Source organism: Sminthopsis crassicaudata, chromosome 1 (assembly GCF_048593235.1).
Source record: "Sminthopsis crassicaudata isolate SCR6 chromosome 1, ASM4859323v1, whole genome shotgun sequence".
Lineage (NCBI taxonomy): Eukaryota > Metazoa > Chordata > Mammalia > Dasyuromorphia > Dasyuridae > Sminthopsis > Sminthopsis crassicaudata.
Genome location: NC_133617.1, coordinates 621,071,122 through 621,096,509, shown reverse-complemented (window position 1 = coordinate 621,096,509; position 25,388 = coordinate 621,071,122). Strand labels below are relative to the sequence as shown.

At 32.0% G+C, this 25,388-nt stretch overlaps 1 protein-coding gene across 7 annotated transcripts in view; it reads right to left on the bottom strand.

Annotated features, from left to right (window-relative positions):
* Nucleotides 1-227: 227 nt before the first annotated feature.
* The window catches only part of FYB1 (FYN binding protein 1), a 199,322-nt gene continuing 174,161 nt past the window's right edge, over nt 228-25,388 (bottom strand). For all 7 annotated transcript variants that reach the window (XM_074282613.1, XM_074282609.1, XM_074282615.1 and 4 more), the window contains 6 exons: nt 24,784-24,850; nt 19,939-20,038; nt 17,938-18,100; nt 8,238-8,271; nt 3,538-3,569; nt 228-994 (listed from right to left, as the gene is read on the bottom strand). In XM_074282613.1, coding sequence (XP_074138714.1) covers nt 972-994; nt 3,538-3,569; nt 8,238-8,271; nt 17,938-18,100; nt 19,939-20,038; nt 24,784-24,850 — 419 coding nt within the window. In that variant the 3' untranslated portion in view covers nt 228-971. The remainder of the gene's footprint in view (nt 995-3,537; nt 3,570-8,237; nt 8,272-17,937; nt 18,101-19,938; nt 20,039-24,783; nt 24,851-25,388) is intronic.

The following is a 25,388-nucleotide window of genomic DNA, read 5'->3' as shown; positions in this document are numbered from 1 at the left end:
ACTGGAGCTAGATATATAATCCTTGGTTTTGGTTCTAGTTTGCTTTTGAATTAAGTGTATGACTAAATAAGGGACATCTTTCTAGCAGTATGTTCATTTGTACTCCCTCTGCTGGCAAAGAAAAATTCTTACAAGGAGAGGTGTTGAATACAGTTTTAAAGTCTTTCTAATAGATTTGGAATAAAAATAGGTCTGTTCATAGAACATTACTCATAATGTTATGATTGTATTTAGTCAAAGTTTAATTTAGTTTTTAGATAATATCCCTTTAAATAATGAACAAAATCAAATTATGAGCATATCAAAAATCAGCTAAGAGATAGATGGGTTTTATACTTTTATAACATTTACCTTAGATGACTGTACAAAAATACATAAAATTATAATTTAAGCTCTCTAGCAAACAATACATTTTCAAAATTAACAAGCACAGACAAGACTTTCTGCAAATTTAAAATGCAAAGTATATGATGAATATAATTTAATTTTAGCAAACTTGCTGAAGAGTTTTTAAAGTGGAAAAATTACCTTTTTGGATACCAACTTATATTTGTTTCCTTGATTTAAATCATAAATTAAATGTGAATGGGTTTCCTTCTTACAACATGTTTCCCATCTTATGACTCTTATCAAATTACTGTCCATCAGCTTCTTATTAGTGAACTGTGTATATCCTTAAAAGTATTGCATAGGTAGTCTCTAAAAAAAAAGTTCGTTCATGACTGTGGTAGAAGAAGCAGATACATAGCTCATCAATGAATCCCTTTTGGATGTATAAATATAACTCAAAAGGACCCTAATTTCCAGGTCTTTGTGTTGAGAATTGTACTTCAGTAACAAAAAAACAAAAAACAAAAAACAATAAAGTATATTTTGTTCATTTATCTGCTCTTTTGTCTTAATTATATGACAATTAAAATTGAAAAAGCACATCAGGATCTAATGAAAACAGCCATTAAAGTGGAAAGCTACTAGTCGTTGTCATAGATGCAACCTAAAAAAAAGATGCAAAATATAATTAGAAGCCTAGAAATACATATACATACTCTTAAATTTTCCAGGTTTGAAGAATGCCTTTTGTGATTGCATCCTACCATGGATACTAACATGCTGGCTACAAGAGCTAGTTGAATATATGAAGGATAACTTTATTAGAAGGAAATATTGAATTCAGTATTTAATGTACATCTTGAATACACAAAACAAAATCAATTTGTTTCTATCAATTAAGAGTTGGGACCTTAATTTGTATTGGATTTAATTTGCATTAGTCTTTTATTTTCTTTATGCTATGCATAGTAAATGTTATGCTTTAGCATATGCTATTAATGATATGCTATATTAAATCACATGATATATATATTAAAATAAAATGCATAACCTAGAAATAAAAACATAAAATAGGTTATTATCATCTTTTGGAAATAATTCAAACTTTTAAAAAATGGCTAGATCTTTATATGTGGGAATCCACTAAATGAAAGTTCAGAAAGTAGAAGAAATATAACAAAGAATAAAGGAAAATTTAAAATAAAAATGTAGGTATTAAAATTAGCCAGATGAATGACAACTAATGGAGGAATATGAACATGATGTATAAGTTCATGCATGAAAATTAGAAATATAGTGGAGGTATTATTAAAAATTGTTCAGTGGGTTAGGGATGGTGGGAGGAGGAAAGAAGCTAAATTATGTTTAAGTTATAGAGAAGCAAAATTTCTTATTAGAATGAATGAAATAGGGGGAGCTAGGTAGCACAGTGGATAGAGCACTAGCCTTGAATTCAGGAGGACCCAAGTTCAAGTCTGGTCTCAGACACTTAACACTTCCCAGCTGTGTGACCCTGGGCAAGTCACTTAACCCCAGTCTCAGAAAAAAAAATGAATGAATGAAATATAGAAATTTTGTTGGGTAACATTTGCATCTTTTGGAACAAAACTAGGCAAAATGTTATGTGATTATTGTAGGAAATAATTGTGTACGACCTAAGAAACACTAATGGTAACACTTTTTCTTTTATCCTATCATTTGTTTTCTATATCCAATTATGTTTCTATTCTATGGGGATTTGCTATAGTGTTTCTTTTTTCAAAAATAGAAAAATGGATAGTGTATCATAACATCCCTTGATTAAAAAAAAAAAAAGAATAACCTTTTATTATAGGCTAGGCCTTTCTTTCTCTGACCACTTAATAATTCTTTGTCTGCATACATTATGGAAAAAAAAAATTGTGGAGGTAATTATTGAGCCAATCAGCAGTAATATCAAGGATGTAAGGGATAAGAAAATGTAGGGAAGTTAAGGTGTAGTGGAGGGCAAGACAATAAGTGAAAGGTTATGAAGTGTTTTGAATATCCAACTCAGTTTGTTTACATTTGGAACTGGCAAGAAACAGAGTTTTACTTCAACTCAGTCTTTTTTTTTTTTTTTTTGCTGAGGCAATTGGGGTTAAGTGACTTGCCCAGGGTCACACAAGCTAGGAAGTGCTAAGTTTCTGAGGTCAAATTTGAACTCAGGTCCTCCTGAATTCAGGGCTGGTTCTCTATTCACTGCATCACCTAGCTGCCCCAACTCAGTCGAATTATTTAAGGAAGTAGCTGAGAATAAAACTATGATCCCAGATGAATCAAGCTTGTGTCTCTGTATGTTTCTGAGATTCTTCCTCTCTTTGTTTCTAAGGAACCATATCTATACAAACTGAATGAGTAGTTGGAACTTTAAGTGGAAACTTTACCTAACTAAATTAATAGTGGCAAAAACTAATTAATTTCAAGCAAAAGTTAAAGAAGAATGGTTTTAGTAGGAAAATAGTTCAAATGAGAATTAAGAGCCCAAATAAGAAACAAAGACAATAAATGAAGACAGTAGAGAAAAAATGAGTTATGTTCATAATTGTATTTCAAATTGGGTTAAAAAAAAAAAAAAAAAAAAAAAAAAAAAAAAAGGTTTTTGGAATCAGAGGACCAGAGTTCAAATCCCAATTCTGTTACTTATAATCTATGTGAATCTAAGTAAATCTTCTCCAGATTCAGTTTATTCATCCCTAAAATAAGGGGATAAGCCAGAAGATCTCTATAGGTTCCTTCTAAATCCATGATCTTATATATACAGGAAAATTCTCATGTGGCAAGACAGGAATGCAGAATTTCTAAGGATGACTAGTTACTATTGTTAGACACTGCCTCAAAGGCAAAAACATAAAAGTTGCAAGCAGGATATCCTACAAACCACAAAACAAATATTCACTTTCTCAATTTGACAGGTAGAGAGCATTAAAGTATCAATAAGAGATAATAGCCAACATTGAAGCAAAATGTGTTTACAGCATAGGAACTTTTAGCATGTAAGTTTCATTATGTGTTTGGGAAAACTTTTTTAATACTCAGAATATTATGGATGATCAGTAATTGTTCACTTTTAATTAAAAGGTAATGATTTAGACTAAGTTGCTAATGGTTCTAATGGGCACTACTCAATTGGCTTTAGCATAAGCAAATGTGCTAATATGTTGTATATTTTTTAAAAAAGGAACATACCATCAGCAATATCATCATAGATCTCTCCTTCACTGTAAATACAGAAAAGAGTTATTTTATTTTAAAGAAATTCTTTACTTTATTCAATAGGCAATTACTATGAGAAAAAAAGGTAATACGATATGGACAGAACAATGCATTTGAAAATTATGTTTTAATCATCTACATGAAATAGGCATTCTGATACTTAAAAGTATCTACATTGCTTCCAATTTTAATTTTATCTAATCCACATTTTTTAAATTAACAAAGTCCAAAATATTAATTATTTAAAGTTATTCATTATAATCAACCAGACAAGTTTATTTAGCACCTACTTTCTGCCTAACAATGTGCTAGGCAACATGATCCTAAAGTTCTTTATACTCATGAATACCACATTTATGACTTCACTTGTATTTTTAGTATTGAATAAAAAGAACTTAAATACAATGATTATTTCCTACTTTTTTTAAAACAGAAGAGCTAACGTGATTATTATAATGATACAAAAGCACATGACTGTACATTTATGTAATTCTAGAAAGTAATTGTTTACTTTATTTATTACTATTACAGTAACTCACAAAGATCACCAATTAAAGTGTGGAAGGCTTGAAATATGCTTTAACAGAATGACTTCCCAATTGGATAAATTCCTTTTTTTTTTTTTTTTTTTTTTTTTTTTTTGTTAGGCATTTAAGCATGTATGATATACCCACAAAATACTTTTGGATACTTTTACAAATCGACATACATGATTTCTATTTCCATTTTTATTTTTTATCACTGACTGATTCAATACTTTCGTATGTTTGTGCTAAACAATGTGGAGTATATAAGAGACCCAATCCCTATTCTCATAGAATTGATATTGTAATAAGAATTGTGATTAATCTCTAAATACCTTTAAGTTATTATTATTTCTTGTTATGATTTGATACTAGGGCTACAAGTTCAATATTTAGAAATTTAAAGTATTTGCAGCAGATCAAGCAGATCCTGAAATTCTGATTCATGCTTCCAGTGTTTTGAATTCTGTGATTCTGAATACTCAATTATTAGCTCCAATCCCTAGTTCCCTTAAGAGCTAAGCTTAATTGCTCTTATAGCAAGCCTATTCTGATTTCCTCAGTTATTAATACCCTTCCTCAAAATTACTTTGTATGTATTTTTAATATTTAGAAGAGAATGTAAGCCTTTTGTGGGCAGGTACTGTTTCATTTTTATCTTTGAAGCCTCAATGTCTAGAGCCTTATCTGGCACATACCAAATGCTTAATAAAAGTTCAATTGAATTGAATTTGCTACTGATTTTGCTTTGCTCATTTAATTCTCTTGAAGATGATCTGATAAGGTTACTTATTCCTCCTAAAAGAATCTCACATCCTGGTTTTTCTGGCTTCTCTGCCCCTCTTACCAAGTTTTTACTGGAACCAAAAGCCAGATTTTAATTAAGAATAGAGTTAAGTCAAAAGACCACACTGAACTGGAATATTATGCCCACAACTAGACCCAAAGAGCAGGGCAATGGAAACCAAGACAAGAACTGATTTGGGCAAATAATGACATAAATATAGAAAACACTTCTCATGTACACAATTCAATAATACAGCTAAATAATGGAATACTGCAGGGTATTTATGGTAGGTTGAAAAAAAATTAGAGATTATTGCCTATTGCATAGGCCAATAGTATCTCAAAGTCAGGGCCAAGCCTGACCTCCAAACAATTGAAGGTTGGAAAGTTGGGTTACATTCCACCTTTGCTGTGATAGCTAACAGCAGGGCTTATCTTCAAGGCAATAACCACTATTTTTTTTGTTGTTGTTGTTTATTTGTTTTAGCTGTCATGACTTTGTGACCCTATTTGGAGTTTCTTGGCAAAGACACAGGAGTGATTTGCCATTTCCTTTGCCAACTCATTTTATTGATAAGGAAACTGAGGCAAATAATGACTTGTCCAGGATCACACAACTAATAAGTGCCTGAGCCTGGCACTCTATCCACGGCATTACCTTGCTGCCACTATGACAGCCACACCTATCTTTATTTTCCAATACTCCCCTACTCTAACTATGGTTTATAAATTCCTAATTTCCCATTTTCAGAATTTGGTATTCTTCAGTGTTCTCAAGAATCTACAGCAGCTTTGTAGATGCCATTGGGTTCTATCTTTTACTCCCTGACCCCTTCCTTAGAGCTGTATATAATTCTAAAAAGTAATTGTTTATTTTACTTATAATGATCACAATAACTCACAAAGAACACCAATTAAAGTATGGAAGGCTTGAAATATGCCTTAATAGAGTGATTGCCCAATTGGATAAATTCCATACATACATTAATACTTTTGGATATTCTTACAAATAGATATACATGATTTGGCAATCGACCAGTCAGGCAACAAACATTTTCCAAGAGTTTACTATATTCCAGTAACTGTACCAAGCTCTGGAGAGACAGAAAAAGGCAAAAACATTGTCTCTGATTTTAAGGAACTTATATTTTAAAGGAGATGAAAGTAAGGAAAGAAACTCATGAAAATATGTAATCTGTGGGGGCAGCTAGATCTGTGGGATGCAATGGATAGAATGCTGGCCCTGAAGTCAGGACGACATGAGTTCAAATTTAGCATCAGACACAATACTTCCTAGTTGTGTGATCTTGGGCAAGTCATTTAACCACAATTGCCTGGGGGGGGGCATATATATATATATATATATATATATATATATATATATATATATATATATATATATATATATATATGTAAAATCTGTGATATATACAGTATAGATGGGAGGTAATGTAGGGAAGGCACTGAGGGTGAGAAGAGATTGGGAAGGGCCCATTATATAAGATAAGATTTGACTTCAGTTTTGAAAGAAACCAGGGTAGTCGGGAAGCACTGATAAGAAGGGAGAGCATTCTAGGAATGGGGTCAGCTGAAAGGCAGAAGTCAGGAGATGGAATGCTTTTGTGAGGATCCACCCAAGGCTAGTATTACTAGATCAAAGAGTGTGGAAGAGTATGAGAGGACTGAAAAGGTGGGAACAACAGGAATGTGAAGGGCTTTAAAAGTCAAACAGATGATTTCATATTTGATCTTAGCGGTCATAGGGAGTCACTGAAGTTTTTCAATTTTTGATTTGAGGGGGCAGTATAATATAGTGAGATCTATGTCTTAGAAAGATTTTGAATGGAGAACAGATCAGAGTGATGAAAAAAACTTGAGGAAAAGAGACTATTTTGATAGTCTAGGCTTGAAGGAATAAAGGCCTGTACAACGTTGATATATAAAACAACAGTTATGTGAATAAAGGGCTAAAGGAGCAAATAGTGAAGAAAGATATCTGAGTGAGTAAGGTGAAAAGAGAGAGTTTTTAGCAAATGGCTTTATTTTTTTCTTCTGGGAAGTATAAAGCAAGATTCTCAGCTGAGTGGGGGTAGAAGTGGGAGCCAATGGATAGGGAGGGGGAAGAATAGTAAGGGATGTAAGAGATGAAAAAGTTTGAAATAGCTGCTGTGAGAAGTGATACAGGAGTGATACAGAATTCCCCTGGAGGGGGAATTCTGCATGTAGGAGCCAGTGATGAGTGAATTAGAGTCTTGCTCTGCTGCTTTAATTTTTAGTGGTAGAAAGTGAGTCACATAAAATGAGCAGAAAAAGATAGATTATAATCTGCCTTTGCAGATATCACTGTGTGTTTCCTCTGCTCCCCAACATAGTCCTCTTCTAAACTAGCTTTTTCTGCTGAAGGCCTCACCATCCTTCTATTCACTTCTGGTGTCATATCATAGCATCTTTGACTGCTCATTTTCCTTCACTCCACATATTCAAATCTTGTCCATTCTAGTTCCTGCCTTGCTCAATTTGTCCCATTCTTTTTACTCCAACACCTAAGTTCAGAACTTCCCTCATCATATTGCAATAGCTTCCTAATTGATTCCTTTGCCTCAACTCTCTCCCGTCCAATGAATTTTCTATAACTGCCACAATGTCTTTGTTACTCCCATATTTATATAGTAGTGATTCCCTGTTGATTCTAGGATTAGATACATGAAATCACAGACTTTAGATCTCACTGGCACAAGCAATTACTCAAGAAGTAATTCCTTCCATTAATACAGATGTGCAGCTCAGCAATTGCTCTGAATTTATTCAAGGCAATCCTAAAGTTTTAGGCAGTTTTAAGTTAGTTAAGTTTAATAAACTATTAAAGTTTAAAACTGCCCTAAGATTTTTGAGACAATCAGTTATCATAGAGAGCTAGCTGCCTGGGCCACTGAGAGGAAAGATGGCTAGCCCAAGGTCACACTGTAGAGAATTACAAGGAATCTTAAAAATAGTATAGAATTACAAGGAATCTTAAAGATCATCCAGTACTCTTCTCATTTTATAGAAGGTCAATTCATTAACTTAATTGTATAATAAGTTGGGAATAAGACCATAAAGCATTAAAGAGAAATTGGTGTCTATAAACTGTGGGTTTACAATTTGAAATATGTGATCTAGCAAACAGTATAGCTATTATAATAATTGTATCTTTTGAAAACCTAAATTATAATCACATTATGTATTAATATACATAGAATATAATACTTCACATATATGTAGTATAAGTTATTTCACTTAATTCAAGAAAAACTGGCAAAAAAAAAACCTCACAAATTTCTTTCTTACAATAAGACATTGCATTGAAAAATAATTTTTACTTACTTGTCTACCAAACAGCTCCGAAGGACATAGCCATCTACAAAATAAAAACAAATAGAGAAAAATCTTTATTTTGCCATTTAGAAATCTGTTTTAGTTTTAAGAAATGGAAGTTTATGTGGCAATATCTAAGTCCAGAAAGCACTGTGTGTGGTAACATGATTCTTTATAATATTCTTCTTTTTCTAATATCTTTCTTTACCCCTATTCTTCTGATTTTCCTTTCCTCCCAAGTAGAATAAATCTTTAAACAAATAAATAAAAAAAAGTTTCTGATGTTCCTTTGCTAACCATTGGCAAAATCTAATAAGACAAAATTTAATAGGAATAAATGTTTTAAATATGAATTCACAAAAAAAATAACTTCATAAGTATAATGTGGGGAAAATATAATTAGACAGTAGTTATTCTGAAAAAGATCTGAAGGTCTGAGTGGACTTCAAGCCCAATGTGAGTCCACAATGTAATAAAACAGTTAAAAAGCTAATATATACTACATTAAGAGAGGCATAAAAATCAGGATGTGGATCTCCTTGTAGTCAAACTTAGTCAGACCATATCTAGATTATTATGTTCAGTGCTAGGCACTATATTTTAAGAAGAATTGTTGTATTCAAAGATTTTAAAAATTATCATTGAGAAGGAGGATTGTTCCACTTGACTTTAGGGAACAGAACTGGATGCAACAGATTTTAAAAAAAGCCTTCCTAACAACTATCAGAGATATCTAAAAATAGAATGAGCTTCCTTGGGAGATAATATTTTCCCATTCACTGAGACCTTCATGTCTTCAAGGATAGATGTTACTTGTTAGATATATCATAGAGGAGATCCTTGCTCAAGCATGAGTTGGATTAGATGATCTTTGAGGTCCTTTCCAATGCAGATATTATGTAATTTGGATTGTTCTTTTTTTTCTCCCCCCTCCTGTTTTTTCTTCTCTTTTTTCTATAGTACTATAACATAGGATATAATGTAGGAAGTATAATATAATGAAAATTAACCTTCATCAGATTAAATTTGATTTTATGCATATTAGTTGAGTGATTGATATTGGTTGTTATTTACCTACCATTGTATTTAACTTTTCTAAGAAAATGGTGACAGCATGGCTATTACCTTTGTGAATTTCTATTTGTTTTTGTTGCATTTCATAATATATGACCTTTTAGAATTTATTTTGTTTTATTTTTGTGTTCTCTGTAAGAATTAATTCCAACTTATATATCCTGAAACCAGGGTTGGGGAAAGAGTAAAGCCATTTAAATCAGGCTTGTTAAATCATGAACATTGCTGAAAAACTGATTAGGTCACATTTGAATGATCTGTGTGTGCAATGTCAAGAAGTATCCAGGGGCAGCTAGGTGGCTCATTGAATAGAGCACCAGCCTTGAATTCAGGAGGACCTGAGTTCAAATTTGATCTCAGACACTTAACACTTCTAGCTGTGTGACCCTGGGCAAGTCACTTAACCCCAGCCTCAGAAAAAAAATAATAATAAAAAAAAAAAAAGGAATTATCTGGACTATAGAATTTTTGAAGACTGCTCATGATGAATGAAAGTGATTGCATCTTTTGGCCTATTTTACTTTGGAATAGCACATTAGATTTATTTTTAGTTCCAGAGAAGCATTATTATATAGTAGATATGGTGTTGGACCTAAAGTTAGGAAATATTTGATTCAAATCTAGCAGCAGATGTACGCTAACTGCATGATGATGTGGAAGTCATCCAACCTCAATGAACTTCAGTGTTCTTATCTATTAAATGGGTATAATGATATTTATAGTATCTGCTTTACAGGGTTGTGAGGCTTAAATGAGAAAATGCCATACATTTTGCACACTTTAAAATGCTGTTTATGTAGAAGTTTTTATTACTTTCCAAATTAGTTTGGGTATTAGAGAATAAAAGCTGAAAACAAAATCACATATGTGAAAATTAATGTTATGGGCATAGTATTTATTAGACACAAAGGATTCTTCTAATTGCTAGTTAAACATAAAAACTAATAAAAATAAAATATCTCATATTTATGAACTGTTTTCAGTTTGCAAATTGTTTTACATAGAATTATTTCATTTTAGCCTCACAACAACTCTTGAGGTTGGTTCTGTTATGAAAAGGAACCATTTGAAAATTTGAAAATACACTCTAGCAAATTACAAATAAAGGATTAAAAAAAAAACAAAGCCTTTGACATCAAGAAGTCCACAGCAATAGAGATTTACTGTCTTTCAAAGGAAGTAAAATGTAAACATTATATTTTCTTTAGTAATAGCTCATTTGCCTATGAATGCTACAATGGATCAAGTATCAAAATTATGAAAGAGTAAACAACTATATAGATAGATAGATAGGACTTTAATAAAATAGAAAAATTCTAAGTTCAGATAATTTTATGTCTTCCTTTCCATTTCACTGAAGTATATATTAGAAAAAAATATATACAAAAGAACATCTAAAAATTGATGATGCTGTTCTTAGGGTTATTTTGAGACCAAAACACTTGCCATTCACTTTCATGTTGAGATTTTCCTCTTGAATTAAGACAAATATCACAACTTACATTAATTCTCAAAAGGAGATGAAGTCATCATTCCATATTCAGTGCCATTTGCTTGTCTCATGTCAGATAATCTTTGAATTAGTCAGCTCTTGATTCTTTGTGTCAGGGCCACAAAGCATAAATCATGCACAAAGTTAATCAGGAACCAGAATCAAAGTTGAATACTTACTTACATTTAAAAAAAAAATCCATGAATGTTTCTATCTTCATTTCAATTTTTCTTTATAAATATGCAATGGGGGTGGAGGGGAGGGAACATTCAGAAAGTATTTTATTTAAGGAGATTACAATGGCAAAAGTTCCCATGGCACCTCTATTTATGCAATTCTACGCTAATTATTTTACAATGACAAAATCTTTTCTCTCAAGTCTTCAATGGCAAAGTCAATATTATTTTGTGTTGGCATGCATTCTTAACAGTTTCCAATTAAAATTAGAAGAGATGAGATTGGAAAAATGCATTCAAAATTGGGAATTGTTGCCTGATGTGGCTCTCATTTTATTCTCATTATATGGATCAAAATAGATTTCATTTTTTAATCAGTGGGATCCTTATTAAAACAGGGTTGTGTTTTCGCAAGAAAGGTACAAAGATCTTGATGATACTCCATCAATTTGAGTGAGGTTTGTTCCTATGCTGATATGGTATTTTTTAATATATGTGCTGCTGGACCAACTACTACAGTATCTTTTGAAAATCACTTACCAGAATATGTTGTGCTACAGAATTAAATACCATTAGTATTCAAGCACAGGTATAGCTTTTTATATTAGAAAAGCTATTAATGGTCATTCATGATAAGCAGCTCTGCTATTTCTCCTGAATATTATGATTTATATAAAAGCAATTTTATTTTATTTTCAAACAATTGACAGAATCCCTTCCTCTATCTAACCTGGATATTCAGGATTCCCAAGAAAGTGTTTCTTTTCTTTTTGTCACTTATCTCATCTTAGTGTTAAATGAATGTTAACTATTATTAGAAGTATTTAGAGAAGATGCTTTGTGGGAATGAAACATTAAATCTAATGCTCTTTTCATTCTCCTGAAATAATGTACAAATTCTGCACCCATCAGCTGCAAAATCATTATCCATGGCTAATGGACAGGATTCCAGGGTTATGACTTCTAATTCTATGGTGCTTTTGCTTTCTGAATCCTTTTAAAAACCTAATTCAATTAAAGGTGATTCATGATGTGTCAAAATGAAAGTGAATTATTCCACTATGAAATTGTATATAATCTACACTTTATAGTTCCTAGAAATAAATCTTATTTACAGTTAACAAATTCTGTCTTTGCTCACATGTGAATATTCCCAATGGTGGATCTGTTACAGAACAGCTTCTGTATTAGAATCTTATAAATTATGTAGAGGTTCATATGAAAGTGGCTCTCACAGATAAGAGATCTAATTTTTGTCTGGAAATCTCCTCTCAGTAGGATAGAACACACTGATATGAAACAAATGTTTTGTTGACATTTGGTAGGTCAGAACTAGCTCAGAATTGAACTCCCACATCCATATGTGACTGTTAATTCTATCCCAAAATGTTTGTTTGGCTTTTGAGTAGTGACCACTTCCAACTAGTGAATGACTTGGGTATTTGTGAATATAATGTTACCCCAAAATGATAAATTAATTGAATTGTTAATGGTTCCTTTAAAAAATTTCCAGTTTCCCTGATATTAAAAAAAAAAAAAACTTGATCACATTTTTTCCCCTTTGATATATATCTTCTGAACTAAGCAGCTTAAATTCTTCTCTAGGTATTGGTTTCATCATCTATAAAAATGAGGGGGTTGGATATAGATCATCTCTGAGGTTTCTTTTACCTTGAAAATTAAGCTCCATTAAGCATTTATGTATTTGTAACATGAGCACATATATAATATGTACATATATGCTCAAACATATATATATATGTATATTTGTAAATGCATGTGATACTATACACATATACATATAGATTTAAGTTATTAAAGCTTAAAACTACACTAAGATTTTGGGATCAACTTATATGTATGTGTAGAGAAAGAAATATGTGCCTATGTGCATATATAAACAACTATATGGATAAACACATATAAAGATATGGTCAAATTGAGAAATGCAGTAAAAAAGAAGCATATAATTTGGGATTTTTCCAGGCAAAAGCTAATAAAATATACTGAGCTGATTTGCTTAATATGCTATAGAAGTCCAATTGTATTTGGGCAAATCTATAAAACATCTCTGAAATGTGTTCAACATTTCTTCTCTCATGAAAGGCTAGGAACCTCTTAGGTGCTGCCTCATTCTAATATTTACAAATGAATTCTTCCCAATGATGGACAAGAGGAAGATGAAGTTATTGCCTGTTCAATATTGTTTATACATAAAAGGTCTTGTTTCTTTGGAAACTGCATCCTTCAAAAAATATTACAGAGATTCTGTAGCAGCAAATCTCATCAGGTATTAGATAGATGTTTTAATTTTATCTTTATGTCCATTGCACTTAATAAGTGCTTATAGATTAATGCTATTTGCCAAGGAAATATTCTCCTCTAAGAGATGATTTGGAATATGAGCTCTTGAAACAAAACTAGAAACTTTTGGTTTTGAGGAATAATTTATTTCAGAGAGACTGTAATATTAGAAGCATGAGTTCACAGTGGACTGAATTTCATTTTTAACCTCAAGAGAAGAAAAGAATGAGATGAAATTTCTTTTGTATTACTCAGTAGGTATAATTTGCTGGTACCCAAATATACTTGATCAATTTGCCTAGACTTTTAAAACAGAGCTATAAGAAATTCCATTTGTTTCACAGTAGGCCTGAAATAATTTCTAAGATGACCTTACCATTTTTAGGCTATAATAGGAAATTAGATCAAGTAAACTCAAGGGCTTGATTATAGGGTTAATTCATATTATCTCAAGATGGTCATGCTTTGAGGAAGCATGGGCCATAGGACATTCCCCTTTTTACAAGTAATTGTGGATTCCATCTCCTGATAAAAGAGATATAGAGTATTTGGGGTCTAAGGAAAGGATATGAATGGAAGCAATATGAAAAAATGAAAAGTACAGATTTGAATTAGAAGACCTAAGTCTCAGGTTTGCAATTTTACTTGGCATGTAGCTTTGGGTAAATTATTTATCTGGTCTTCAGTTGATGCTTGTATAAAACAGAAATAATACCTACTGTGAGGTAAATACAGCCTCACAATACTAATGTGTGGGCTAAGTAGAATAACATATGTTGTGATTGAATTATTTTTCAGTCATGTCCAACTTTTCATGAACAAATGGTGACATCACTTGGAACTTTCTTGGCAAATATATTGGAATAGTTTGCTGTTTCCTTCTCTAGCTTATTTTATAGATGAAGAAGAGAGGTAAACAGGTGACTTACCCAGGGTCACATAGCAAGTAAGTGTCTGAAGTTGGATTTGAACTAATGAAGAGGAGTCTTCCAGAGTCTAGACCAGAGCATTATCTTCTATTCCACCTCATTATTCCAAATAACATATGTGAGAGTGCTTTAAAAAAAGACCCACTTTACAGTTTAAATATTAGTGGGCACATCTCTCTGAAGTTTGCATTGTTTTCTCCAGTATGGAGATGCTAGAAGTCCTCATCACTTTAGATGTTAGAAACATTTATCATATGGCATCTAGTAATTTTGCTGTCCTATAGACTCCCACCCAAGTCTTTGGGGAATATGGTTCCTTAAGATATGTCCCTTTTACATAATATTATTAACTATTGGCAACATTATTGATATGGGCAATATCAATAAAATACATGAATTAAAGTGTTCCTAAGTAGTCTATTATAATAATGGTAGTATAAAGTAATATAGTTCTATAAAGTTTGCAAAACACTTTACCTACAATATCTCATTTGATCCTTACAACAGCTCAACGAAGAAGGTGCTAATAATAGAGCCATTTTATAGATGAGAAAACTGAGATTGAGAGGTTAAATAACTTATCTAGTGCCACACTTTTATTACAGTAGTAAATGTCACAGGCAGAATTTGAATCTAGACCTAAGTTCACCAATCTGTGTACTAGGCTTGGTCACTTATGGGACATGAATGAAATCTTGCTTTTAGAAACACAAAGTACTTTTATACACTTTTTCCATCAAAACTATTTTGTGGAGGTGGGGTACAAAGTCTATGGATAGAAAGGCAACTGTCCTGATATATCCTCCTCAGGATAGGTTGCATCAATCAATCACAGAAACAGAGGATCATAAATTTAATTTTGTAAATGAGGAAGCAGAGGTACGTTGAAGTTAAGTGACTTGACCAGGGTCATACAGATAGCAAACCTTAGAGGTGGGGATTTGAATCTCTATGGTGAAATATCATCATATAATATAAAGTGATTTGCTTAAATTCACATACTACCATATTGACAAACGAGGACAATTTTTTTTTACCTAACGACTTCGGTTTTCAAAATATTTTTAGACTCTATCAATATAATGAGTTAATTTGGTTAAAAATTATTGAACCAGTTGTATTTTAGACTTTTCAAGCAATTAATTTAACTTCTTGCTTTTCAAATAGTTCTGTTGGTATTTTGTAGACATAATCTCAGTCTTCAAATCTGTCCACTAAATGCCTCCAAATAATGTTATAGAGATGGCTGGGAAACAACTCACTAAACATCCCAATTCAAATGTGAGTATATATCACTGAGGAAGGGACATGGACAGATTTTATAAGCTTAATTATCTTAAAAACTTGGAATATTCTGGAATTATCCTCATGATTCTTTCACACGAACATGAGATTCTTATTAATTCAGTGCATTTGCCCATTTGTGGAGGCAGCTTAACAAAATGGATAGAAAGGTGACTTTGGGATCAGGAAGATATACAAGTTCCCAACTGACTGTGGGACCCAGAAAAATTATTAACCTCTCAGTGCTTCAAAGAACTCTTTAAGATTACCAGTTGTAAAAGACTTGCAGATTTAAATTAGTATAAAGATTTCCTCTTCAGGATTTTTTTACATCAATGAAATCCCACGTACAGGCCAAATGCCCATTTGCAATCCAACCATAATCTTTGCCCTAACTTTCTGTTTTATTTTCAGAAATCATCTGATTCTTACTGTGGACAATTTTGTATTTTTTTCTTGTGCTGACCAAATTATATGCAATTTTATCATTTGATTTTAAACAATACTGGGATATGATAAATAGTGCAAACAATGTGTGATGACTTATATTTCCTTTCATGTTCTGCTGTATAGCTGTCTCTCAACCTCTCCCCTCAAGAACAGTACAGTGCCAAATGGGTAGAAATACCCTTCCAATTCATTACTTTCTAAATTACCCCTATGTGGTGCTTCAGCATTTGCTATTGGGAATGGAAGCCCTTTACACTGTGTTCTCCATTTTGGTATGAATATTAAGTATGGTTACCCAGCACAATTATAGAATCATGTCTTCTTACCTCACCAGTGCCATGTTGTTATAGTTTTGATTTTTCTTTATAAAGATGTCTGTTTTGTCACTAATTGATTTTAGACTGGTATATTCTATTGCCCTTATAAAATCTTATTTTGGAATATGTTTATGAATATGACTGACTATATAGAAATAAAAACTAAACTAAATTTCAGTTTATTTAGTTTAGGTGTCAAACTTTCTGAATAATATGTTTTTCTAGGAGTATAAGTTTTAATCTAGATATTGAGCACCAAGACATAGTGTGGTTACCAGAGTTCTTGAAATGATCATTGAGTTTTTAATAAAAGGAAGAATGTGAATTGAATGGATAATTTGGAGATATTCCAAGAGTAAGATCCAGAGAGGAAATAAAGAATAGAGAGGAGAGTAGCAGAAAAATACAAGCAAGTGAAGAGGATACTTGATTGGCTGAAATAAACAAAATAGAGAAATACAAGTAAAAAACAGATGAGAAAAGCAGATATGTTTTATGATGGTATGCTTTTGTTTATTTGCTGGTGTTCATATAGAAAGCCTTGAAGTTTTCCTTGCAAAGCTGTTCTAATTTTTTTTGTAATAAAATATGAACAAGATCCTTTTCTCCATGTTTCTAAATACCAAATGGACTGAGAATGTTATTTCAGAATCTAAATTAAAGGTCAATGTGTCTATTCCCCCAAGTTTCTGTAATAGTAAATGCATCCATAAAAATCTTAGGGGGAAGAGGTGAAAGAGAAATGCTGCTGAGAGCTGGAACTCTTTTTGTCCCCTTTGTTCCCTTTTCCTATATATTACATCTCATTGCTAGGACATCATTTCAATTCTTATCCTTGAGTTACTTTTCTTTGCTAATTAAAAATGTAACTGAAAGCTTCCATGATTCTTTTGATTAATGCTCTGAGTAATCAACTCCCAGAATTATAGAATCATAGAGTCTTAGTCTTGCAAGATACTTCAGAGGTCTTGTACCAGCTGCACCTATATAAGAATCTGTCTTTGCTTAGCTCTAGGATCCTTTCTCTCCCCAAATCCCTCATTGCCTATGTTCTACTAGCCTAGAGTACTCCCAAGAGGCAATATCTTTGGAGAGCATCTATTCTTGTCCCAGATAAGACTGTGCAGACAACATAGCCTTGCACTACCCTTCTTCTTTGACTTTCAACAAAACAAACAAAATAAGCTTTATACATTTTTTGAAAAAAAATTCACTTGAAAATTTTAAAAAAGGAAATTTCAAAATTTCTAAAAAGCAAAGAACTATTTATTTGGTTTAATATTTATAACTGTGGACACTCAACTATTAAATTGAAGCAAAAGCAATTGTAAAATATTAAGTTGGAATTACAGATATGAAGTAATCTATAAAAATTCAAAATCAGGACAGAACAAAAGGTATTTAGCATTTAAGAATCAAATTTTTCCATGTATCTATATGCTGGGCTTGGATCACAGGATTTGAAGTAGACTAGAAGTTGGAAATTGTTGACTATAATTCCCTTTCTCTACAGATACTTAGAAGAATTTGAATCTTAGTCAGTTAATTTTTATGAAAAAATTCTATTTCTTACTATATTCCCCCAAATAAAAAAAATATTATGCTATACAAATTATGTGCAATTTATCACCTTAGACAATACTGGGATATGATACATAGTGCAAAGAATGTGCAATGACTTACATTTCCCTTCTTCATTCCTGCACAGCACTTTTGTATCATCTGTACTTTGTATGACTTCAAGAGATTCCCCAGGCTTCAATTGCAAATCTTTGGTTCCCCATTTTTTAGAAGGTAAAGTAGGCACCACTTGAGTTGTATACAGAACTCTAATTTCACCATCAAACTGAAACAAAAAAATATATTATTTCACTGAATGTACTGTTAAAACAACAATTTTTGAACAATTTTGTATGGAAATTCATGTTAATATTCAATTCAATTCAATAATTTAGCAAATACTAATTAAGCATTTGCCATGTTCAAAGCCCTATGTTGGGCACTGAGGCTACATTGATGATAACATTGAAAAAAAAAAATTACATTCTACTAGTAGATATGACATCTAAACACATAAATATATTCAAAAAAATTTAATAAGGATAGATAAAATGGTACCTGAATGACAAAATTAAATAGGATGATAGTGAGTTTGGCTGGAACATAGAGTATGAAAAGAGGAATCTTGTAAAAGAAAACAAAATGTGGCCTAGTGAGATCTGGGGAAAGGCTTTAAGTGCTAAAATGAGGAGTTTGCATTTTATCTCAGAAATACTAGGGATTCATTGAAAATTCTTGAATAATGGAGGATATAGTCAGGAATATTATTTTGCTAACAGTGAAAAGAATGGATTGGAGAAGGGAAAAACTAGCAATAAGAACAACAGTTAGGAGACTATTGCAATAAACCAGGCAGCAATGATAATAACTTGAATTAAGGTAGAGAATGTAAGGTAGAGGAGATGGATGTAAGAAATGTTGGGAAGATAGAATCATTAAAACTTTGCATTTTAGTAACATATGAAATTATCTATGTGAGTTGAGTGAAAATGAGGAGTTGAAAATAACATTTAGCTTGTAAACCTGGGTGACTTGTGGCCAATAATTATTAGGGAGATGAGGAGGTGGGATAAATTCTGAGCAAAATATAATGAGTTCTGTTTTAGACATTTTGTGATTGAGATGCCTATGGAAAAAAAAATACAGATAGAGCTGTATTGATGATATTGGACTAGAACTCAAGAGACAGAAGGCTTCTTATGTTGTTGTTTCAGTATATATTATATACATATAATATATGTAAAATATATATATCTATATATAGATGGTAATTGAAATACTGAGAGCTGATGAGAACATCACATTGAGAGAACATATGAAGAATTAAATATTGCTGCTTGGGGATCTCCATGATAAGAAAATGAGACATGGATGATGAGCCAGCAAAAATTACTAAGAAGATACAGCTACAGAGATAGGACAAGAATAAGGAGACATGAGTCATGATTTTTTATTTTCATAATCAAATTTCCATATATTATTAAACTATAAAGAACAGGGTTATCAATACCTCCCATTTGTGGAAAAGGCAAATGAGAACCCAATTAGAAATTATTTTAGACTTTAGGAGTCCAAAATAATTGGATTTAACATCTTGATTAATTATTTTTGTTGTATGAAATGACTGTCTGGCCTTGAATTATAATAGAATGAGAATAAGTAAAAATTTACTTTATAAAATGCTTTAAGGCAGTAATAACACAAATCACAAAATTTGGTGAATAGATTTATAAACTACCATTTATACCTTATTCTCATAATTAGCATTTGTACATTTGAGATAATTATCAATATTTGCTGAATTCAAAATGTTTTCTTTAAGCCTAAAGTGTTGACATTTAAAAATGATCTCTTTAGTAAGTAACTGAATAAAATAATAGAATTATTGATTGGAAAATAATATCATCATGGTCTTGAAGGTTTTTTGAAGACTTCATTCTTAAAAATGTGAATTTGGGTAATACTATCCACAAAATTAATGAAAGACTTGCAAGAAAACTAGTAAATCAGCATCATTACTATCATTCATTAGTATTGTGAGAAATCAGTAAATTCATTGGTATTTTGAAATATAAAACAATTTTACTGGCTTTTAAAAATTCTGATCAGATTGAATTGACTTACTTTGAATTTTTTCTTGAACTCCTTTTCTTCTTTTTCTTGCTTTTTCAGCTTCCTGAGGTCTTTTTCTTCTGACTTGCTTTTGCCAAAGTTCACTCCTAGACTGTAATTGAAGAATATGGAATATTTTCCATCAAAGTTTGAAATAAGTTTCATGAACAAATATGTGCAACAGAAAGATCTTTTTAGCAGTAGTACTGTAATTTTAATTTTACTTTAATTATATATTTTCTTGAGAAATCAAGTATATTTAGTGTTGCCAATTATACCAATATATTGCTGAAGAAAACATACAAACACTGAATGTTATAGTTCAGAGTCTTTAGGCAATCATTTATTTCCAGCTCACTCGTTTTACACATAAGAAAACTGAGCCTAAACATGAAATGATTTGCTCAAACTCAGGAAAAAATTTTAACTAAATTCCCTTCTTACCAAGCAACAAGCTTACTTTTGTGTGTGCGAACACACACACATTTATATGTGTGTATGTGTAATTATCTAGATTTTCTTCATATTGACCTAAAGTTTAGAAAGAAATGATGAGTAATCTAAATCTACAATAAAGGAGGTTGACTCAATGAAGAAAAAGAATGTCAGCACAACTATTTGCAACTGGTTAAGATTCATTCTCTGCCCCTCCTCCCATTGCTCTACATGCCTTTCTTTTTCTAATTCTACATACCTTTTCTATATTTGCATCTATTTTTGTTGTTGTTGGAAGAATAGTCAATGGTACTTTGATCAGGTAAGGGATTTATTCATAAGTGACCATACTATGGTTGAGGAGCCTGGCACTTACTAGTGAACATGTTTTAGATTGACTACTTCAACATAGTTCAGGTACAAAGGCTAAAGAGATAGATCTAGAGCAAAATATGGAGGCTAATGAAGAAATATGAATTTCTATAAGCTCTCTTATTATCAAGATCCTTATGAACAAGTCTAATGATTTTATTAAGCATTAAGTTTCTTTTTATTTATATAATAACAACTCATTAAAAACAGTTTAGTCCAAATATTAGTCTTTAGTCAAATAGGTCATGTTCCAGAAGGAAGATCGTGAACTCTTCCTCCAGATCTCACTCATTAGTGTGTCTTGCCTGCCACATGAGGTTCTTTTAGCAGTCAATGGAAACTCTTGTTCAAATCAGCTCTGTGCATGTATTTGCATGTAAATCTGAATTTTTTTTTAAATGTAAGAAAATGCTTAAAAAAAAATTAAGAGTTCTGTCCTTCATAATCTCTCCACAAATACTGATTGCATACCATATCATTTTATGATTCATCTATCTTTTTCTATAAGAAAATCTCCATAAGATACCTATATAACATGTAAAGAATTTCCTATAGCACTTTGATATTTTATAACACATAGGCAGTTTATCTGTTGTTAATCTTTCCTGTGACAGTTTGAGCATGGTCTCATGGAAAAGACCTTTGGAGTCACAGGAGGTGATTCAAATAGCAACCATGATGTTTGCTACTTGGGGCATATCATCTAGCCTCTCAGAGCCTCAATTTCCTGATGGGTAAAATAAAGGAGTTAGGCCAGCCTCTGAGGTCCCTTTTAGGTCTTTGAACAATTAACTTTTGTAGTTAAGATGTCATTAAAGATTTTTACAACTTCAGGAAGAAATACTTAAAATATCAAGATAGAATATTTCTGATAAGATTAAAAAGAACCTGGAACCTGGATCTTTGATCTGGAAAAACGAAGTCTAAAGGTTTTTGGAGGGCTATTATAGAAGATATAACATCTCTGGACCTCAGTGAACTCACCTGTATAATGAAGAGATTAGAGAAGATGGTCTCTGAGACCTATCAGAGCTACAGAGCTGGGATCCTATGATCACATACAGTGGTGACATCTGTTTCTTATTAAATTTACAGAATTTTGCATGAGATAAGAGGCCAAAGAAGTGTCAGTAGAAACTGAATTAGAAATAAAGACTGACTTCAGGATAGTGAGGGTAATTTTTAAATTTCAATTTATTTTATTTTTGCTTTCAAAATTCATTAAAATTGTTTTAAGTTTGATGCTAAGGGTTATTAAACACTGAACTGGGTGCTGGGGGAGATTACAGAAACTCTTTTGGTCCAATTATAAACCAAAAAATATTCTCTTAGATATCTTTAGGGAATAGCTTATATGAACTTTGTGCATGAGTAACTGAACATTTTTTCTCTTTGGACTCTATGATACTATCAGGTTTTCTATTTCATTTGCCATGAGCCATGTAACAGTGTTCATAAAGCCCCAAAGAAAAAGCTTGCAGTTATTTTTTTTAATAGCTCACAGAATCAAGTTGATCATATTCTGTTTGTATTTTTTCTCCAACAGATACTTTATTCTTATTTCTAGTATAAATCCATTATTATTCATATTCTTATTTTCTTTAATAGAGCAAAGATTTTTCTGTTACAGGGGAATTGGCTGCTTAGCAACATGAAAGGCAGAGATAGTACCATGGAGAGAGCTAGCCTTGGCATCAATAAAATCTGAATTTAAGTTCTTCTCCTGATACATACTATGTAATCCTAGACAATCCACTTAACCTTTAAGTACACCCAGATAATTCTCCAAGACTATCATTTGTTGATAGCTTTTCTGTATTGGTAGAAGGAATTTTCAAACTGGGAGGTCCCTGTCTTAATGACCTCATAGCTCTAGAGCTCTAAACACAACATAAATTTTCTTATAATTAAAGCATATAAATTAAACTGTAAGAATTCTTGATGAGTTGAAGACCTTGGTTAATGTGATCCTGACTGTATCTGTGATATTTGATGAAATTTTGGAGGAGTAGACAGGCATTTCTCTACATTTTTAGTTCCAGCATTGAAAAATCATCCATCTGTAGGTCAAGAACTGTTCTTGGAGGCTTACAGGTATGCTTGATTTTGAAATATCTCAGACATGCCAGAAAGTTCTCCTGCATCTGAGTTTCAATTAATCTTTAATGACCTTAAGGTATAGTATTTACAGGGGTGCACTTGAGGCAGCACACCTCATATGGGCTTAAGAACTGATTGTTAAAATTTTTCAATGTGACCATTTAAACCTTAAAAATCAACAAACAATACAAATCTGAGCTTAATTTATTATTTTAATGGTTATCTAAACTTAAAGTGATAGAGAAAATGTTAATAAAAGTATTAAAACTAAATAATTTAATTTTAATTAAAACTAAAATACATTTAGTAGAACACAGGTATTTGTTTCTTACTTGACTAAATATTAGTCATTTATACAATTCCCACCTGCTTGCTTAAAAAAATTAGAAATGTAGAAGAAGCACAAGGAATGGGGATCAAAGCCATATAAGAATTTTAACATGAGGAACAAAATGAAAGTTTTCCATTTGCAATTAGATGGTAACACACCTTCAAGTTTTAATTCCTCAATTAATCTCTTTTGAAGCTTGGGTTGGCCAGAGCTGCATAGCAGCATTTAAAACAAAACAGAACAAAACTTGGCCTTGAGTTAAGCTTCCATCTTCTTTGCAGTTGAATAATTTTTGGCAAAAGGATAGAAATGTCATAAAGAATTTTCAGGGTTAGCATGGAATCTTGAAAATATTTCATGTGCAAACAGAATAGATTATATTTTTCTGGCTAAGTGCTATAATGCTAGCTCAGTTTCTCTGATGCTGGATTAATTTCTGTGCAATAAATGGACACTGTATTATAATGGACTTTTCCTACATATATTACATAGATCTGTATAAAGTAATAAAATTAGAATACCTGATTACATTTCCAATAGAAATCTTACTCTAATAGCTATTGTTGTTTTTCTTAGATTCTAGCCTAAAATTTCTCTCATTAATTTCCTATGCTATAAAAATTATTTTATAGCAACAAATGCTTTATTGTCTCTCTCTCTCTCTCTCTCTCTCTCTCTCTCTCTCTCTCTCTCTCTCTCTCTCTCTCTCTCTGTGTGTGTCTCTGTGTGTGTGTGTGTGTGTGTGTGTGTGTGTGTGTGTGAATAAAGATGTGAGTAAGAGACAGTCTGTCTTAGATGTCCCATTGCTTTAACAAAAAAAAAAAAAAATTTGGAAAGACAGATAGAAGAAAGAAAGGAAGAAAGAAATGAGGAAGAAAAGAAATTAAGAAAAGAAGGAAGGAAGAAAAAGAAAGAAGGAAAAGAATCTGCTTATGGAATATGGTAGGACTTGAACAGGCAGTCTCAGTGCTGAGTTGAAAATTATAAAATAGATTAGAGAGGAGAACAAAATGAAAGTGAAATAGATAGAAGGATACACACACCAGGTCCTGCAAGTTTAATAATGGGTAGGCTCGATTGGTACAAGTGGACTGGTAGACTATTCAGGAGTTGAAGAGATAAACGTTAGGGTGGGGAAAGGCAGCAAGAACAAAGAAGGAAGCCAAAGGGTATAGAAAGAAGGATCTAGCAAGGGCAGAAACACAGTAAGGAAAATAGGCCAAAGGAATAAATCTAATATCTGTGGTGTCCTCTACTTGTACAGAGCGTCCCAAAAGTCTCAGTGAAGTGTAAAGCTTTAATAGCTTTGGATTAATTTCTATATAATAAATGGATAATCTGGTAAAATGGGTCTCTTCTACGTATGTTATCTAATGCTGCATAAAGAGGTGAAATTAAAATAGTGATTTTACTTCCATTGGAAATTTACTGCAAACTTGCTATTTTCTTCACATTTTTCTTAGATTTCTAGTCTAAATTTTCTCTTATTAATTTAATTAATGGGCTTTAATAGCTTAAAACCACACTAAGACAATTTAGGATACTCTGTATTTTTTTAATTTCATAGAAATTAAATTTTTATTTAATTTTCATAGAAATAGAAAAGTTATTTCTTTTACCTGGCTTCTATGGGTGGAGCAGGGAAATCAGAGGAATCCACATCATCATAGACTTCATCTCCTACATCTAATAAAACACAAAGTAGAGGAGAGATGGAACAAAGAAAGATTAATTTTGCTTTTGAAATAGACATTTGATGCTTAATTGGTATCATTTTGAAAGAAGTAGATTAGAAGGCAATTTGTGACATTCTTCTAATGTGCTGTTCACTCTGACTCTTCACAATCCCATTTGGGATTTTCTTGGCAAAATCTGGAATGGTTTGCCATTTCCTTCTCCAGATCATTTGGGAATCCCATAAATGCATTAAAACTTGTTTACTTTGGATGGTCTCCAGGATGATTTTTACATGTGTCCATATATGAAGAATATAAACAATATAAAAAAAAATCCTAATTTTTTCTCCCAATGAGCTGGTAGTCCTTCAGGAAGCTCCCTCTCATGATGCCTCATTGTGTATCTGAAATGACCATGAGATCTCAAAGGCCATGTCAATAGGTTTTTATCTACCTGGAAAAACTTTAGTGTATGGGACCATCAGTGAGGATATGGCTGTTTTCTTAGAACCAGTCTGGTAAGTTCAGAGAGGTTGACCTTTAAATTA